Below are 18673 nucleotides of genomic sequence, written 5' to 3' on the forward strand. Positions count from 1 at the left end.
AGCATATGATCAGTCGCTATATTGCATTTAATACAAACGTCCTTCGTGTATCCTTTGAATACAGAACAGATCATTTCTGATATCTATGAGTAAACCCAACCAGCACGTGTCCCAAAAGACCCCACAGTGTTTTTATCTGGCTTTTCCCTGACAGTTAGTGGACACTGACAGATGTGTGCTGAATATGAAAGGACACAAAAGAACTAAAGAAGGTTTGCAGTGTTAAAAACAAGAACTACATGAAGGTTGTTTCATCCTGCTGTAACTTATGACAGAAGCATCTTTTGTTTATTTTTTTTATTTATTTACACAAAGACAGATGTTGAAATAACAGGAGTAACAGTTTAATTCAATTGAAATCAGTCCAATCGTCTATAATGAAATTATTGTTTTTCATTAGTTGGCAAAAGATGGGGGTTGTTGACGGCAATTCAGTGAATGCAACAGGGGAGGACGCCAGTTTGGATGGAGGGGAATCAGCAGGACAGATGAGATTTTGTTTAGGAGTCGAGTAGTTGTGTGAATGAGGAGAGGAGAGCACATTAGACTGCTGAGAGACGGGGAGGTAGTCAAGCACTGACCACATGTCTTCTTGGATTTCAGCAAAACAGATGGGCTCATCTCGGTCTTGAAATAATTCAACTCGGGGTTGAACTGATGCAGTTTGAGAGGCATCTACAGGAGAGGCAGGGGTGGGTGAGGGCTGCTGAGACTGCGCAGTGATGGGGAGGGGGTCAAGCTCTTCCAGCACTGACAGCAGTTCTTCCTCACTGTCTGCGACAAAGGCTTCCTCTGTCTGGAACTGAAGGGCTGCAACAGGGGAGTCCAATGAGTCCTGCTTGAAATATCTGGCTTTCTGGTCGTTTGAAAGCGACTTCCACTGTGGACAGAAGATCATAAGAACACACTGTGAGCACTGCTACTACACATAACTACAGGACAGCTGGGACACATGCAAAAACATGAGCAGACAACATTAACAGATGCATAAATGTATGCAGAGTTACACACTTACTCTCTGTCCCACCACTGCATTTACGGCTGCACTTCCAGGGATGTTGAGTTCAGCAATGACCTTTGGCCTCTGCTCTTTGAGATAGAGCATGAAGGCATTTGGCAGCTTCTTGACGTATGGCCCATCTTCATCCTGCTGGGCTGGGCACTTTCTTTTTCTTCAGGAATAAAACACAGAGTAAGAGCACATGTTAGCACTGTGTACAACTGTGAGGGAAGCAGTTCAAAAACACGAGACAAGCTGTAAAACTGAATGAAATCAGGCACCATTAATGGATCATTACAATAATTCCTGCAGACATCTGCAAACAAATGACAGATACTTGCAGATCAGTGAACCAAAGCAGCAGAGCAAACTTAGTTTGGAGTGGAGGTGTTAGGTGGAGGAGCAGGAGTGACATAATCATACATCTGTACACCGTTCCTACACAGATGAAGGGAGACAGATATGAGATAACAGGAAGAAGTTATGAATATAGAGATGTTCAGCAGCTGTGTTCACTCCAGTGTTTGTGTGTTTTACGTACAGTACTCCAACAGGACGCAGGTTCTGGAGCACACAAAACACACAACAGGTGATGAGACAAGCTGCAATACTATCATCTATCCACTAGGTGGAAGAATTGATCAGTAGAAAGAGGAGATGTGCTCAAAACGACATTCATACATAGATTTATTCTTCTTAGTTAGTCTTAAGAATTAGGATTCACTGACAGTGAAGAAGTTTCAGACGTGCACTCGCGTTTCCCCTTTTGCCTTTTCCTGCTCCAGCCAAGTCCTCCGCCTGCTCTACATCTCTCCTATTACCTTTTATTACGCTTGCACTCATGCCTTTGCCTTTCACCACTTCAAAACTGCGCCTTCTTCAATATTACCTTCATATGCTCTCTTTGCTTTTCGCCTTCCTCACTACACTAAGTACCATTTTTTAACGCTGTGTACTCACTCTTGCTAAGTACATGTGAACAGATCTTGAAGAAAAAAAAACAAAACAAAACATACTTTTCTTTTCTCTTCTGATACTATTGAATGATCCTAACAGAAAAAAACAGAGTTAACACTGACTTAATAAAAAAGTGTTATATTTTATCTCAGATAAACTAGTCAGTGTTTATTAGTGTTTGCTCAACTAGAAGTCTTCATAGTAGCATCCACACATCAAGTCTTTAAACAAATAATGAAAGGATAATGAAAGAAAGTTTAATGTGAAATTACTGAATTATATGAAATGCCAGAGTGTTTTTCTTTAAACTACTTGGGACACTGCCTTTTAGTGATGTCACTAAAAGGCAAGGTTCTAATGTTGTGTTGCCATAGACTCCGGAGTTTACTTTTAAAGCTCACTTACAGAACTGACTTATACAGCTTAGTTAGAAAAGTCAAGCATCCAGACATTTGAAGGACTATTCACTCATTAAGGTGACATTTTCTATTTTAAAAGTTCTCAAAAAATTAAGATGAAAAAGGAAACAAGAAAAGTTACGACTGAGGCAGATAAGAAAGATCCAGATCAAAGTAAGTAAAAAAAAAAAAAAAAAAAAATCCCCCAAATAACAGAATGTACATTTCTAACAATGTTGAGGCTCTGTGTATAAAATGATTCATTTTTAGAGGATTTAAATCCTGGTTTTGATTGAAACTAACCTGAGTGCAACATGTCTAATCAAAGAAAGGTTACTGGGGCACTTTGTCTTTTGGTAAAATAATGTGACAAGTTTATTCTTGGACTGAGCAGTGAAAACAGAGCAACAAGTGTCATCAGTATCTAGACTTAGTAGACCTAGTATGGACTCGTGTTGGTGTTTTTTTATCAAAAGGATAAACTTGTTGTTATATTGTAAGCAATACTAATTTAAAATTCAATGACATCAAAATCCTTCTAGTCCTGATGTCGAGCGCTCTTTTTCACTAATGTGTTGTTGTTGTTGTTGTTGTTTATAGATTGTAAGAGCAGGATGGCTAAAAGAAAGGCCAGTCCTGAAAAAACGACCCCCATAAAAAGAAGGAGGGTCACTGAGCAGGCTGGTCCTTCCACCAGCTCAGATGCTCATGTGGTCGGGGGAGTTAAGCGAAAGGTCCAACAAGATGAAGCGGGGACAACCAATACAGCAAAGAAGCGTAAACTTCTTGAGCATGTGAGCGGTGACAAGGGGCAGGCATCTTCCTGGTTGGACACTGGTAAAGGTAGGCTAATTAGTTGAGTGAGGGGTAGATTAAGTGTACATCTGGTTGCTAGTTTGAAGATATTAGTGTTTGGGAGATATTTGTGTCTATTATCTAATAAGCTGACGTGCTTTTGGTGTTTTCCACATCTGCAGACTGCAGCATAGAGATTTCAGAGAGCTGCAGTAAAAACAAAAAGGCTGGCAAAAGGAAAGCTGCGGGAGACACCAGGGACCCACCTAAGAAAAAGAACGTGGACCAGGACAAAACCAAAACCGTTGCCAAAAAGTCAGTGGCTGAACAGAAACGTAAGTAGCAAGCAGCTTAGCTTTTATATTCAGGTGAAGAGCAAAATGAACATTTAGGGTACAGCAGAGAGTAATTTGTGTGACAGCTGTAGTAAAACCCAATTTGTGTTTGTCTGTTTAGGTGACTTCCAAGCGAGATACGTGGAGGAGCACCGGCTTGGAGCAGGAGGATGTGGAGCAGTGTTTGCTGGCTACCGCATAAAGGATCATTTACCAGTAAGTGTTCAGATGGTGGTAGTAAGACAGGCAGTAATGCAGATAAGGGATAATATCGTAAGCTGAGATGTATGCTGTTTTACACCTTTAATGATGTCATACTGAGGAAATGCTCATCAATGCCCTGTGTCTTTTAGGTGGCCATCAAACACATCCCAAAGGGGAAAGTGTACTGCAAAGTGAAGGTAAATGTGCAAGACTTGAATTGTTTTTACATTAGTGGATTGCATGCAGCGTTCACCTGTGGAACGTCTGTGCCTCATCATCCACTTTGTTGAAATATTTCAGGATGATAACGGGAAGAATGTGTCAGTGGAAGTTGCCATCATGCTGAAGCTTGCAGCTGAAGCAGATGGATCAGTGGAAACATCAGCCCCAGTGTCTCTGTTGGAGTGGTTTGACTTTGGCAGAGAGCTGATCCTGGTGATGGAGAGACCTGTCCCCGCTGTGGACCTGGATAAATACATAGAAGAAAATGGAGGATTTTTGCCAGAGGACAAGGCCAAGGCAAGTTGACTTGCCTTAGAAGAGTCTTAGACTGTACATCATTCAATCAAAGCACAGAGTATTAGAGAAACATTAACCCATTGATTGATTATTGTCTTTTTCATCGTTTCCAGGTAGGGCTGGGCTATATCATACCATTCACGGTAATACCGGTGTAATTTTGGGCAACGATAGGAAAATGAAATATCGCGCTAGAATAGGTAAAACGCGCATGCGCAGTGCCTATGTTTACATACGCAGATGGCGGTGACGCAGAAAGAGAAGAGCAAAAGTGGATCGTTGAATGAAACGGATGAACCAGAACTGGTTTGTAAAAATGCTGCAACTTTAGTGGTGTGGAACTGGTTTAGCTTTCGTCCGTCAGATACACAACAAAGCACGATTTTTGGTAGCGCATGCTAGCGGGCCGCCGTTATTACCGTGTTGTTTGGAAAATACGGCACACTTAAAATCAATCCTTTGATTTTTCTGAAACTCGACAGTGCCCCTTATAATCCCGTGTGCCTTATGTATGAATTCTGGTTGTGTTTACTGACCTCAAAACGATTTTATGTACACGGCGACTTTGCTAAGCTACAAAGCCGCACCGCTCGATGGATTGTCGGAGCATTACGGCTATCGTAGGCAGGCGCCTCGCGGAGTGATACGTACTGCACCTCAACGTGATATTACCGTATTGTGTGTGAATAACCTCTTTTTAAGCTTTGTGGATATTTTACATGGTTATGCTGAGGATATGTCGGCCAATTTCCACTGGAAATGCCTTTTGGTTAAACTGTCAGCAAGGAATTTGCATTTGCACTGTTACATTTTTATATAACTTTAATGCACATAAAAAAAACAGCTGCTTGTTTAAGTGAAAATACATTTATGGGGTTTTTTGCACTAATAAAGTGGTGGAGTTGTAAAGTATTTTGTCTAGTGTCAGTTATATCGTCAGTTATATCGTTATCGCAACTTTTCAAATGTATATCGTGATAAATATTTTTGGTCATATCGCCCTGCTCTATTTCCAGGTCATTCTGAAGCAGCTGGTTGATGCTGCGAAGCACCTGGAGGATAAACACATCTTTCACCGGGACATCAAGAGTGAGAACATTCTAATTGAGACCGGCTCAGATGTACCGCGTGTTCGTATCATCGACTTTGGACTGAGCTGCTTTGTTAAGGAGCAGTCGCAGTACCGCGTCTTCTATGGTAACATATTCTGCTCTTGCTCTTCACAGATGTCACAATTTTCGCCTTTTGTTTTAGAAGAAATTGCAATTGTGTCTGTTTATTAGGTACAGAAATTTACTCCCCTCCCGAGTGGTACGGGCGCAGTTGCTACAGGTGTGGACCCACCACGGTATGGCAAATGGGAGTGGTTCTGTACGAAGCGCTTCATGCCGGGGACTTTAACACCACGAGCTTCCTCAAAAAGCGCCTGAAATTCAAAAGACATCTGTCCAAAAGTAAGAAAACGTCACACTTCAAGACTGACTGATGGCTTGGACCACTGGAACTATCATCTTCATGTTTTTTCTCTTTCCTTTCTTTCCAGACTGCCGGGATTTCTTGGACGCCTGTTTAACCAAAGTCCCGGAGACGCGGCCGACGCTGGAGGAGCTACAGCATCACACTTGGCTGAGATAAGCCTATCACACACACACACAAACACACACAATTCAGACGTTATCATTTATGTGTGATGTATGAATTACCTTTCTTTTTTTCAGGAAATAATTTTTTTTAATTGGCCCACTTTAAATTTCAGTGTTTTGGAATTCCTGTAACCCCCCCCAGCCATCCCAGGAAAGGGGATCTCTCTTTGAATGGGCTTTCCCGAGGTTTCTTCCCGTCAGTCTGGCCCCCCCAGGGGAGTTTTTCCTCGTCTTCATAGAGAGCTTGGGCTGGCTCAGGAGCTCCATCAAAACTGTCTTTATTTAATTACTCTAATGTAATCATATACTTTAAAGTAATCAAATAAAAGACAGTAAAAATCTGAAGACTTGAAGTAAACTTCCATTAAAATAAAACTTGTTTAATTCATCTTTGCTGAGGATACTGTGTTATTACTATTTCAAGGATTATGTCAGAACACCGGATACTGGTACCCATCCCTACCCATCACTAGGGAACAGAACAAACCAGACATCAATTACAACAAAAATGACACTGACCCAGCCAGCATAACTTGTCTGCCTTAAGAAATGTTTAGCAATATTACAAATTGGGTGATATGCCTTAAAGTAGCTTCTCATGTGTTCAGCATTGTCAAAGGCTACATTTTAATTAAAACCACAATCTAGTAATGTTCTGTCTTTAACCTTCCTAATTTGTTTTTTGTCCTAACCTAACACTAAATTGCCAGTGAAAACAAAAGTTACATAAATAAAGAAGAGTAAAGAAAATTACGGTCTTTTTTATTGTAACAGTTTACCAGTGTACAGTTTGGTTTGTGACATATCTATCTAATAGACTCCAATTTGTGCATGTAAATGGAGAGTCCTCTTCACACACTGAGGTTAATTATGGAGTTCCACAGGGTTCAGTGCTAGGACCAATTCTGTTTACATTATACATGCTTCCCTTAGGCAGCATCATTAGAAGACATAGCATAAATTTTCACTGCTATGCAGATGACACCCAGCTCTATCTGTCCATGAAGCCAGATAACACACACCAATGAGTTACACTGCAGGAATGTCTTAAAGACTTAAAGACCTGGATGGCCGCTAACTTTCTGCTTCTTAATTCAGATCAAACTGAGGTTATTGTACTCAGCCCTGAAAAGTTTAGAAATATGGTATCTAACCAGATTCTTACTCTGGATGGCATTACCTTGGCCTCCAGTAACGCTGTGAGGAACCTTGGACGCACATATTAAACAAATATGTAAGACTGCGTTCTTCCATTTGCGCAACATCTCTAAAATTAGAAATATCCTGTCTCAGAGTGACGCTGAAAAACTAGTTCATGCATTTATTGTGTGAATGTGTGTGTGAATGGGTGGATGACTGGATATGTAAAGCGCTTTGGGGTCCTTAGGGACTAGTAAAGCACTATATAAATACAGGGCATTTACCATTTATTACTTCCAGGCTGGACGACTGTAATTCATTATTATCAGGATGTCCAAAAAACTCACTGAAAAGCCTTCAGCTAATCCAAAATGCTGCAGCAAGAGTCCTGACAGGGACTAGAAAGAGAGAGCAGATTTCTCCTGTTAAATCCAGAATTGAATTCAAAATCCTGCTCCTCACATACAAGGTCTTAAATAATCAGGCCCCATCTTATCTTAATGACCTTGTAGTACCGTATCACCCTATTAGAGCACTTCGCTCTCGCTCTGCAGGCCTACTTGTTGTTCCTAGAGTATTTAAAAGTAGAATGGGAGGGAGAGCCTTCAGTTTTCAGGCCCCTCTTCTGTGGAACCAGCTTCCAGTTTGGATTCAGGAGACAGACACTATCTCTACTTTTAAGATTAGGCTTAAAACTTTCCTTTTTGCTAAAGCATATAGTTAGGGCTGGACCAGGTGACCCTGAATCCTCCCTTAGTTATGCTGCAATAGACGTAGGCTGCCGGGGATTCCCATGATGCATTGAGTTTTTCCTTTCCAGTCTCCTTTCTCACTCAGTATGAGTTAATAGACCTCTCTGCATTGAATCATATCTGTTATTAACCTCTGTCTCTCTTCCACAGCATGTCTTTTATCCTGTCTTCCTTCTCTCACCCCAACCGGTCGCAGAAGATGGCCCCGCCCCTCCCTGAGCCTGGTTCTGCTGGAGGTTTCTTCCTGTTAAAAGGGAGTTTTTCCTTCCCACTGTCGCCAAAGTGCTTGCTCATAGGGGGTCATATGATTGTTGGGTTTTTCTCTGTATCTATGAAGCGCCTTGAGGAGACTTTTGTTGTGATTTGGCGCTATATAAATAAAATTGAATTGAATTGAATTATCTGAGGAAGAAGCAGAGTTGGTTTGTTTCCAGCTGAAATCATCCAGGCTCAGGAATTTGAATCGATCCACATCATTTCTGCTTGACCTAGAGAACATGAGTGTCGACTTACATTTGGTCTGTGAGACACATGTCATAGTGACAGTATTTGGGTTAATATGGCATTACTCACCCTGGTCGCATTTCTTCAATATCAGGCACCAAGTTCAGGAACTCGTTCTTTTGCAGCCCGCGCAAGGTAGGAGGTCTCCAGAGTGGGAACCATCGGGAAGTTTTCACAGTCTGAGCAGGAGGGACTGGAGGCACGTGAGCTGTTCTCAGGGGTCCTTTAACACAAATCACACCAAGTTAGAATCAAATGGATAACCTGTCAATAACCGTTTGCAGATCGAGGTCAATGTTCCTAAAAATATGTTTACTTCTGGCCCATGGAGCCACAGCGCGAGTCCGACAGAGAGGGGCAGGTAGAGGAAGGGGTGAGGGTGGCACTGCTGAAGCTCGTCACGGATGGATCACGTCCGATCGGTGAGATGAGAGAAAGCTGAAGTGAAACAACAGCAGGATGAGGTAGACGTCAATATAGGAACTCCCTGATGTGACACAGAAAGGCTATTTTTTTATTTCTTTGTATTATTTCTCACCTTGCAGTCACTGATGCTGTTCACCAGCTGGTTGTATTCAGTATTGAAGGTGTGTGTCAGAAGGCGCAGGCACTACAACACAACAGGAACAAGACCGATCAGCTCCGAGCAGAGAAGGAAGAAGGCAGCAACAAGAACGCCCACTAAGCCCACGTTTTTCTCACCTTGGTGGCCAGCTCCTTCTCACGCTTTCAAAGGTGGTGCTGGAGATCTGCGAGGAGGCGGAGGTGGACGTGGACAGAGTGCTGGAGCTCACGCTGGGGGACAGAGACTCACTCAGGGACTTGGTGGTGGGAGCTGTTCCCACGGGAGCCGCCTCTCCCAGAAGGTGACGGGTCTTTTCCACCTGGAAGAAAGATGGGGGCTAATGTGAGGTGGGGAGAAGAGGGGAGGTTAGTCATGTAAAGGCCATAGGTGAGGGTAGGGACGTAGATCGACCGGTAAATTGAGGGCTTCGCTTTTACACTCAGCTCCCTCTTCACCACGACGGACCGGTGCAGCGTCCGCATTACTGCAGCTGCAGCCCCAATCCGTCTGTCGATCTCCGGCTCCCTTCTCCCATCACTCGCGAACAAGACCCCGAGATACTTGAACTCCTCCACTTGGGGCAGGAACTCATCCCCGACTCATCCTATATTTCCGTTTTTATATTTCTAATGTTTGCCTTGTTTTCTTCACTGTCTAGTCTGCCTCTGTCTTGCCTGTATGGATGCATTTACACCGAAATGTCCCCAACAAAGGATGTTTTAATTCACCACTATTCCAGTGAAACACGAGTCTCCCATCTTCCTGCTACCAGTCTGGAGTTTTTGTTCACCAAAGCACACACCAACTTCATACTGACGGACAGATCACTGCCCTTTTGCCGCCTTGTCTGACCGTGTTTTGTGGCTGTGGTTCACTTCACCTCACTCTTCCCCATTCTTGTCATTAAATCAGGCTGTTCTGCAACCATGGCAGCCATTCACTCTATGGCTTTATTCATGGTGTATTTTACCCCTTCACCAAAGGCCGTTCTCGTTTCCAACATTATATTTGCAGTGTTCGTCTATCTATCAATATCTGCGGAGTATTTTTTTTAACGAGTATCCTATTTTCTAAAGCACAGCATGTAAAGGGTAGCTCGGTTAGCAGGATGCTAGCATGTAGCGCTTAGTGAGACACGCCTCAGACGAGTTGAGCAAAGACCCCGTCTGTGTACTTTATACGTGAGCAACGGATTTAAATAAAATTAAGGTTTCAAAAGACAAACTTGAAGATAAAAAAATATATATATACTCACCGGAGAGCCGCCAGGGTTTGCCGCTGCCATCTTGGCGCTCCTAAATTCAAAACTGCCTCTGCAGTCAGGCAGGGGAGGCGTGGAAATTGTCTTTGAGTTAGTCAAACGTTTTCCTTAGTTCGAGTAGATGATAAAAAAAAATAATAATAATAAATGGGATTTTAAGTAGGACTAGGCGTTCTGTAATGATCTCTATTTAGGAGAAAAACTTAATCACTCACCTTTAAACAGCTCTCTTTTAGGAGACACACTGCTGGCTAACGGTGTCATGTGATCAAACAGCGTAATTTAATTGGCTGAGAGCCACTCGACTCGATCTGGTGCTGATTGCTCTGGCTTGGGTCATTAAAGTTCATCACTTTTGCAGTTGAATTTTTGCAGGTGAATTTTTGCAGGTGAATTTTTTTCAGGTGAATTTTTGCAGGTGAATATTTTTGCAGGGAAATTTGGAGGATAAAAATTCAGTGTCATAAATTCAATGTCTAAAAATACTTGAATTCTGATGATACTATATTTCTTCCATACTATGTGGTCTTAGTTCTATTGGATTTGACTTCAGCCTTTGACACGGTTGACCATGATATCCTTTTGGCAAGATTGGAACAAGTAGTAGGCCTTAAAGGAAATGTTCTATCTTGGTTTAAATCATATTTCTCTGAGAGGTCGTTCTCTGTCATGATGGGAAAATATTCCTCTTCTTCTGCCCATTTTCGTTGTGGTGTGCCCCAGGGCTCGGTATTGGGTCCTGTGTTGTTTTCTCTGTATATGCTGCCCTTGGGCTCCACTTTTGAAAAACATAATGTCTCTTTTCACTGCTATGCTGATGATATTCAAATCTACCTCCACCTGACTGGGGATGTTTCATCTTCACTACATCCTCTGTTTGATTGTCTGAGCGATGTCAAAAACTGGTTATGACGTAACTTTCTTACTTTAAATGAAAAGAAGACAGAAATTATTGTTTTTGATAGAAATATGCCTCTGGGACAACTGACTGGCACATTCGGGCCTGTTGCTAACCACCTTACTGATGCTGCTAGGAATCTTGGAGTTTTCATGGATAGTTCCTTCAAACTAGATAAACAGGTCTCTACTGTGGTAAAAACCAGCTTTCACCAACTACGCCTAATTTCTAAGGCTAAACCTTACATACCACACAAAGATCTGGAGAAACTCATTCATGCTTTCATCACTTCAAGACTGGATTATTGTAATTCTCTCTACTTGGGACTACAATCTTCTCTTCTTCAGCGTTTGCAGCTGGTCCAAAATGCCGCAGCACGTCTCTTGACCGGCACTAGAAAGTACGATTCTATCACCCCTGTTCTGGAAAATTTACACTGGCTTCCTATTAAATACCGAATTGATTTTAAAATTTTATTGTTTACTTGTAAAATTCTAAACAATATGGCACCTGACTACCTAGCTGATCTCCTCTGTCTGTATAGCCCTCAGAGAGCACTAAGATCATCGGGCCAACTGCTCTTAGTGCAACCTAGGTCTCGGCTGAAGACCAGAGGAGACCGTGCCTTTGCCGTTGCTGCACCCAGGTTATGGAATACTCTTCCTCTTCATATTCGCGCATCAGATTCCATTCAGTCTTTTAAATCACGTTTAAAAACGTATTTGTTTAACCTGGCATTCAAGGCGATTTAGGGTAATTTACATCTGGCTTTGCATTTGGATTATGTAATTATTTTATATTTTATTTATATCTGTAATTTATATTTTATATTGTGATTTTTATCTGTATCATGATTTTACTGGAAAACACTTTGGTGTACTTCGGTCTTTAAAAATGTGCTATATAAATAAATTTTGATTGATTTTGATTGATTGATAGATACCCGTCAAAACCAGAAATTACAGCAATGGCAAAGAGAATAGTGCAGTACTACCCTATGCTACAGGACCAAGGCATCAAGAATACATGGGTAAGTGAAATGCATCCACTTCAATACCAAAGTGTTTCATGTTGGACATTTTAGTAGTGGTTCGAAAAATGTATTAAATGTCCTATACAGGTTACTGTGTACACACAGCTAAACAAAAGACTGCAAAATGTGAGATCCCCCCAAAAAGCCACTCCAGATGGGAGACATTCAAAGAGGTAAGGCTGCAACTAATTAATTTTAATTTTAGCAATGATAATTCTGTTATTCATTTTCCTCATTAATTGATAAGATGTTTAGTCAGTACGATGTCTGAAAGTTGTGAAAGTTTTTCCCCAAAAGTCTTCTTTTGTCCACAACCTGACAATTTTAATTTCCACGATAGAGGACAAACAAAAAAGCTAAAATCATGTTTGGGCATTTTATTAAGGAAAGAAAGAAGTGATCCAAAATGATCAATCAAGTATTTGGTGACCTGCCTTTAGTTTCCTCACCTGTTTTAGCATGAAAGGAAGAAGCACTTTGTATATATGAAAATGGCTATACAATAAAGATATGAATTGATTGAGTTTATAGTTGATAACTAATTGATTAACTGACTAATCTTTGCAGCTCTGCCAAGAGGCGACGTCTTGATCAGCCAAGTGACGTAGAAGAAATGGATTCAAGTGACTCAACAATCATTCTGGATCTGTCCACAGAAGGGAGGAGCAGCCCAGAGTCGGCCAGTAAAACAAGTGAGTTAGAAGGTGAGTTTCAACTTTACATTTACAAACCGGTCACTGTGTGGTCATCATAAAAAAATAAAACAAATATACCTGCATGTTGAGTCAAGATGGCAGTCCTGACATGACAGAAGTAAAAGGCTTTAAAATGGGCATCAGAAAATGATAACTACATCACATTTTTCCTGTTTTATCATCAGTTTGTTAACATTTCTGTGGAAATGAATGTTAATAAAGTATTGGTATTAATAAAAGCCAGTATATTATAAATTTAAAGAGCTGGGTACTGTGGTGTGTTTATAGTATAAGTCTGTGCAACATCACTGTCTATAACCACTCAGTATATCATGTAAAGTAATGTTTTTAAAAACAATGTGCCTCACTAGAGGCTTTTTTTTTCTCTTTTTAACTGTTTTTTTAATTTAGGTTCCAAACTAATTTTTTAAAATGTATTACCCTGACACAAAATATCTCTTTGCTATGTCTTTAAGGAAAAAGGAAAGCACAAAACCTACTTGAAGAAGAACCCTCTACCCTGCCAAGTCCTAATAGTGAGTCCATCCAACTGCCTCATGGCTGTGTGTGTGTGTGGGCACATCTTTATAGTGGTGCACTTGTGTGCCTACATATAATTGTATATGATTGCATGACCATATGTAAATTGGCATTTACATGGTAAATATTTTGAAAAATGAATAAGTATTTAATAGTTAAGTTCAGAGCTGTAGTTTTTTGGGGGGTTTTAAGATTTAACTCCATTAAAGTATAGTCTATATTTTTTTATGGCAGATTTCTGACACTTGTCATTTTAATGACATGAGATTTTTTTTTTAAAGTGAGAGACATTATAATTTTGTGTCTTGCAGCAAACAAGCCTGCAGATATCAACAGTCCAGACACCCACTGTCCAGCAACATTGGCCAAACACTACAAGACCCTACAAACTTTGTTTAAAAGAAAAAACACAAACCACCAGGATGTCTCTCAGCCAGAAGAGCATTCATTGATTCAAATACTATTCGCGAGGAGGACAGACACAAAAAGCTTCTAGAAGCATATCCTTGCTTCAAGGACATTGGACATGTAAGTCATTGTTGAATCCACGTGATTCAAGCCAAACAATGTTTATCATACCGACTTCTTGCTCCTCAGTGATGCATTGACATGTTTGTATTGGTATGCTGAATATTTTATAGGTGATGGAGGAGCTTCATCACATTTTGGATAAAGAAAATGCCAACTTCATCAATGAACTGAAGGGAAGATGGCAAGCTTTCTTTTTTTTTTGACTAGAAGGTGCAGTTTTTTGGTGTATGGAAAAAGACGCTGAAGCCCCCAATGGGAATGGATAAAGGTAAGCAATGATGTTTTGGTGTTATTGGTCATCAGAGTATAGTTTGGATCTTTAAGCATGTTAAAGCAGTAGTCCGTAAAGTAATGTCACTGAGGACAGGAGGAGGAGAATTTGAAATTTTAAAGGCCTAATCCCCCACTCCCCCTCTCCTTCTTGAAGGAGCTGAAAGCCGCACCTTTATCAAATCAAATCAAATCAAATCACTTTTATTGTCACATCACATGTGCAGGTACATTGGTACAGCACATGTGAGTGAAATTCTTGTGTGCGAGCTTCACAAGCAACAGAGTTGTGCAAAATACAATAATGTAAACAAGCAAAATACAAGAATGGCTACATCTGAAACTAATAAATATATGTACAATATATAATAGTATATGCATTTCTGGATGCTAGTTACGCGCAGGGAAAACAGACTCAACACTACAAAAGGCTAAAAATACAAACCAACAGGCCAGTTTAGGAAAAGGTTGTTGTGTAGGCACACTACACAACATACAATGTAAGATAAATCCCTTTTTGTTCCCCCTCCCTCCCCTCTTGAGCATTAAGTTTTACAGACTGACATTAATGCAATGTTGGCCAATGTAGGTGTAGTTAGCATTCAAGCATAAGTCATATTAGCCTACTGTAAACACAGTATACTACAATTATCTACACCATTTAGCATTTTTTTAGGTTACTGTGACAAGCTTAAACTATGGATTACAGCTTTAACTTTCATGTGCTAGTGTCTTGTTGTTCACCTTTTCAATCCACGATGGTTGTCACTGGCCAAATATTTGTTGTTGTTTGTTTTTTTGATCTTGAGGATTTTGTTTAAGTTTGGTAATGAGATGATGATTCTTTTTTCTGTATAGCTGAACAGGCTCTTGAGATGCTACATGTGCTGCCATCACTGTTCCCATCCACCTCTGCTCCTCCAAAGAGGGCACGGGATGCGAGTGAGGCTCTGGTGCATGTCCTTGAGGTGAGTTGTGTAAAATGTAGTAGTTGTTTTTTGTTTTTGTTCTTTTTGGGACAACAGTATTAAAAAAATGCTTCTGATGAGTGCCAAAGTATTTTATATTCACATATTATATGTTCTAAGCCTTCAAAAGGCACCTAAAACACATTTTTGGAATGAGGGTTCTCACATGTTAGATCTCTGTGACCAGTAAATACAAACATGGATGCATTACATGGTAGCACATTTTTATCACCTCAATGATACCTAACTAAATGTAGCCTTGGTTTTCTGTTTTTCAGGAAGGCTAGACAGATGTGAACAGTAATTCCATCGAGAATAATTAAAAGTAGCAATTTCAGATGTGTTTTCTCAGAACCTCAACTTTTGTTGTAATTTAGCTTTAGTTATGTGTTTGAAACAAAAGTGCATCATCCTTACAAAAGTATGTCTGTGTTATCTGTTAAAGGACCAAGAAGACCCTAATACCTATCTGATGAAATGTCCTCTCTCATGCCCAGTCCTGATTGTGAGTCCATCCAACTGCATCCTAGCGGTAGGAGATGTGCCAATAACCACGTTTCCAAAAGACTTGGTTACCGAGGGTGCTTTATACCTTATGGCCTACTATTACACCCTTCACCTTACATACCCAAAATGTGTAGCCACTCTGCTTTCCGTCATACAGACGGAGGTTCTCTTGGACAAAATCCATGAGAAAGATCTCACATCATCTTACAAGAAGAGCATAATGATAATAATAATGGATTGGATTTATATAGCGCTTTTCAAGGCACCCAAAGCGCTGTGGAGCAGGGAAATTATTTTACTGCTATTGTTAAATAATCATCATCATTACCATTGCATTAATAATATAATCTGCAGCATTGATATTGTATTCAGAGGTTTAAACAGTGTGTGTGTCTTTCAGAAAGACTAAGTTGCAGGAGTTGACAGGAAGTTGCAGAGAGTTTGCAGAAGTGAAAGCAGAGTCTAAGTTATTCTGAGGAGCAGGCTAGACGAGGCTATTTGAATTACTAGGTTATTCAAATTGTCTGTTATACTTTTATATTCTTTTATTAAGCTCTTAGTAGAGGTTCTTGATTAAAACATTTATTCAACATAGTACATGTAGTTTCAGTTAGGTTATTACACATAAGGATGAGCCTCTGGTCTGGTAAAAGGTCAGAAGTGCAACGGGTGAATTGAGAGAGCATTTGAGGACGACATAGACACACACACACACACACTCAGAGAGACTCATGTATAGGTGAGAAGTTGGTCATGTTTGTCTCTGGAAAGAGGAACAGCGTCTGGCAGGATGTGGGGCTCGTGTTTCAGACGAGATAGAAGACAATGTTCTTTTAAACCGTGTTAAAAGTCATTGTGGTTTTGATTTGACGTATACCGGTATATATATTCTGTCTGTGACGTATGAAGGGGCGTCTTTAATTCAAACCCTGATGCTATAAAAATCTGTGTATGCTTTGATTAAGTCGAAGATCAATCCCTGTCTGCGTACAGAGTGGTCTTCCCACGCGTGTATTCATTAAAATCAATTGTTTGACCAATGGTTGTTTGTACGCTCCTTCCTCAATTATGTGAACCTTAAGATTTGGGGGCTTCGTCCGGTGGTTGAGGAGGGAGAGAATTGGAGGTGTAGACGGAGAAATTCGGTGGTCTGAGGTGGTCGGACGGGCAGACATGAGTGCCAGTGGTCGAAGTGAGTGGGCATAAGCCGGCTTATCCAAAGGTAAGACACTACCTGTTGAATTATTTCCAAAGTGTGCCAAATTGGACATGATAAAATTTAAGTCTACTCACTGAAATTACTGGTAGATGTCTGTTTTGATTTTGATGAAAAATCTCATGAGTTGAAGCAGTTAGAGTCTGCTACGAAGAAGTTAAAGCAGTTAGAGTCTGCTAAGAAATTGGGTTGGAGTCCCAAGGAAAAAGAAAACAGTGAAAGTGAGTTCGAGGCTCACGTAGGATTTAGGGAATTTGGTCATTTTGTGGGTTAAAGTCCTGGTTGGTCATTAGGTCAGACCTTTGTTGGTCATTTTGTGGGTTGGAGTCCCCATTGTCCATCAGGGTAGATCTGCCTCAGTCATACACTTGTTTTGGGTGTTGATTGTTGTTTTAAAGTGTTATAAATTTTTTATAGGACGGCAGTTAGAGTCTGCTAGGAAGCGCAGAGCCCGGAGGTTACGCTCCCTCCTTGTCGTGGACGCGCGACATTGACCTGTCGGCGAACAGGGTTAGTTCAGTTTGGCTTGACTGTGGGGTACAGGGCATCCTGGAATTAAACTAGGAGTTAGTCTCCTTACCGTTTGGAACGGTAGTCTGCGCTTTTTTGGCCAGCAGAAGTTGGACTTCGGGCGTGTAACTTTAACTTAAAACTTCTGGGTAAGCCTTGGCTGTGAAACGCCAAAAAATAGAGCTTCAGGCAAAGTTTGGGTTGGTTGACGCTTTTAAATTAACTTAGGGATTTTAGAGATGAGGCCAGAAACAGTTAGTCTGATACTGGTTAATTGATCACAAAAAAGTTGGACTTTACCGGTTGGACCGTTAACTTAAATTTGTCAAAATTGTTTAGGCGCTGAAGCTGACAGATCTGACAGTGGTTGTAAATATAAGACATCTTTGTAATATAAAATAAGAGATCTCTGTGTGAAAGGAGTCTGAGGCAATGCTGGAGCTATTTTTAGACTGTGTGTGTGTGAGTATGAAAATGCAAATTAGTAAGCAGTGAACTGTTTAAGCCACAGCTGGTTTTACAAATACTGCTGCAAACATTGTTGAATGTGTGTTTAAGACACCATTTATGTTCATTAGAGGGCTATAAATAAAGTTTTGAGTTGCTGTAGTGGATGTATAGTAATTGACTGAGTTTGGATGTAGATATATAAATATAGTGAGTGCATTGTATATACTTAAGATTAACATATTACTTTCAGTAGTAACTTCTCTCCAGCAATAGTTGCTGGTGTGTTTTATTTTTTCAATTTCTTGTGTGTGCTGTGAGAATTAATAGAGGTTTCAATCGTTTTTTTCTTTGTTTTTGTTGACTTGCTCTTTCTGATTATGACAAGCATGTCTAAAATACTTTTAGGAAAGCTTGTTTTGAGTTATATTCCTCAACTCTGGTCACAGTTTAAGTGTGTGAATGTGGTGAGTAGAAGGTTTTGAATGATAAATAAAGGTGTGAGAGGATTATGAAATCATTGTGTGAATGATGCTACATTTTGGATCAAAAGTTAGTAGAATTACAGAGGGTTTGTAGATTGTAAATACAAAATAAGTTTGATTAGCCTGCAGAAACAGAAAAGCAGCTTGAGCTGCTCTGAGAAGCTGCGTGCTGTGTGTGTGACAGGAAATGGTGTGGGGGACAGGAAGTTTGCTTAATTACAATTCCACTATTCATTCACTCTCGCATTCACACACTGGTGGAGGCAAGCTACGGTTGTAGCCACAGCTGCCCTGGGGCAGACTGACAGAAGCAAGGTGGCCATATCGCGCCATCGGCCCCTCTGGCATGGCTGAGTGGACTGCTTTTATTGGCCAGTAAAGCCAATATGGTCAGATGGACTATAGGAAAGCACTTCCTCTCTCCTTCCACGGCTACTACAGTCCATGTTGGTTGTGATTGATTTTTGTTTGTAATTTGGCCAGGTTAGCCCAGTGTTATA

At 40.6% G+C, this 18673-nt stretch overlaps 3 protein-coding genes across 3 annotated transcripts; 2 read left to right on the plus strand and 1 right to left on the minus strand.

The window, feature by feature from the left end:
- Positions 1–82: 82 nt before the first annotated feature.
- LOC147327486 (uncharacterized) lies at positions 83–5685 on the minus strand. The gene is made up of 4 exons (XM_086295145.1): positions 3943–5685; positions 1342–1438; positions 1016–1172; positions 83–880 (listed from the first exon to the last, which is right to left on the minus strand). The coding sequence occupies exons 1-4, from the start codon at positions 3965–3967 to the stop codon at positions 350–352; spliced, it is 810 nt and encodes a 269-aa protein (XP_086151271.1). The 5' UTR covers positions 3968–5685; the 3' UTR covers positions 83–349.
- LOC147327487 (serine/threonine-protein kinase pim-1-like) lies at positions 1825–6369 on the plus strand. Its single transcript, XM_086295141.1, has 9 exons — positions 1825–2529; positions 2956–3198; positions 3333–3485; positions 3607–3701; positions 3839–3886; positions 3990–4208; positions 5225–5405; positions 5492–5662; positions 5752–6369. The coding sequence occupies exons 1-9, from the start codon at positions 2472–2474 to the stop codon at positions 5841–5843; spliced, it is 1260 nt and encodes a 419-aa protein (XP_086151267.1). The 5' UTR covers positions 1825–2471; the 3' UTR covers positions 5844–6369.
- Positions 6370–11938: 5569 nt separating this feature from the next.
- Positions 11939–13735, plus strand: LOC147327488 (uncharacterized). Its single transcript, XM_086297400.1, has 5 exons — positions 11939–12001; positions 12092–12177; positions 12572–12708; positions 13176–13235; positions 13551–13735. The coding sequence occupies exons 1-5, from the start codon at positions 11939–11941 to the stop codon at positions 13733–13735; spliced, it is 531 nt and encodes a 176-aa protein (XP_086153526.1).
- The last annotated feature ends 4938 nt before the right edge of the window (positions 13736–18673 follow it).

This window comes from Aulonocara sp. 'chitande type north' Nkhata Bay, linkage group LG6 (genome assembly GCF_057382095.1).
Source record: "Aulonocara sp. 'chitande type north' Nkhata Bay isolate Kocher_YH1m ecotype deep benthic linkage group LG6, A_spYH_male_GT1.1, whole genome shotgun sequence".
NCBI lineage: Eukaryota > Metazoa > Chordata > Actinopteri > Cichliformes > Cichlidae > Aulonocara > Aulonocara sp. 'chitande type north' Nkhata Bay.

Coding starts and splice junctions, on each gene's coding strand:
- LOC147327487 (XM_086295141.1), top strand. CDS start 2,472: ATGAAAAAGGAAACAAGAAAAGTTACGACTGAGGCAGATAAGAAAGAT. Junction 4,209..5,224: donor TGCCAGAGGACAAGGCCAAG/GCAAGTTGACTT, acceptor CTCTATTTCCAG/GTCATTCTGAAGCAGCTGGT. Junction 5,406..5,491: donor GCAGTACCGCGTCTTCTATG/GTAACATATTCT, acceptor TCTGTTTATTAG/GTACAGAAATTTACTCCCCT.
- LOC147327488 (XM_086297400.1), top strand. CDS start 11,939: ATGGCAAAGAGAATAGTGCAGTACTACCCTATGCTACAGGACCAAGGC. Junction 12,709..13,175: donor TAAAACAAGTGAGTTAGAAG/GTGAGTTTCAAC, acceptor TATGTCTTTAAG/GAAAAAGGAAAGCACAAAAC. Junction 13,236..13,550: donor TACCCTGCCAAGTCCTAATA/GTGAGTCCATCC, acceptor TGTGTCTTGCAG/CAAACAAGCCTGCAGATATC.
- LOC147327486 (XM_086295145.1), bottom strand. CDS start 3,967: ATGATGAGGCACAGACGTTCCACAG. Junction 1,439..3,942: donor GAGGCACAGACGTTCCACAG/GTGAACGCTGCA, acceptor TCATCTGTGTAG/GAACGGTGTACAGATGTATG. Junction 1,173..1,341: donor CTGCTTTGGTTCACTGATCT/GCAAGTATCTGT, acceptor TTATTCCTGAAG/AAAAAGAAAGTGCCCAGCCC.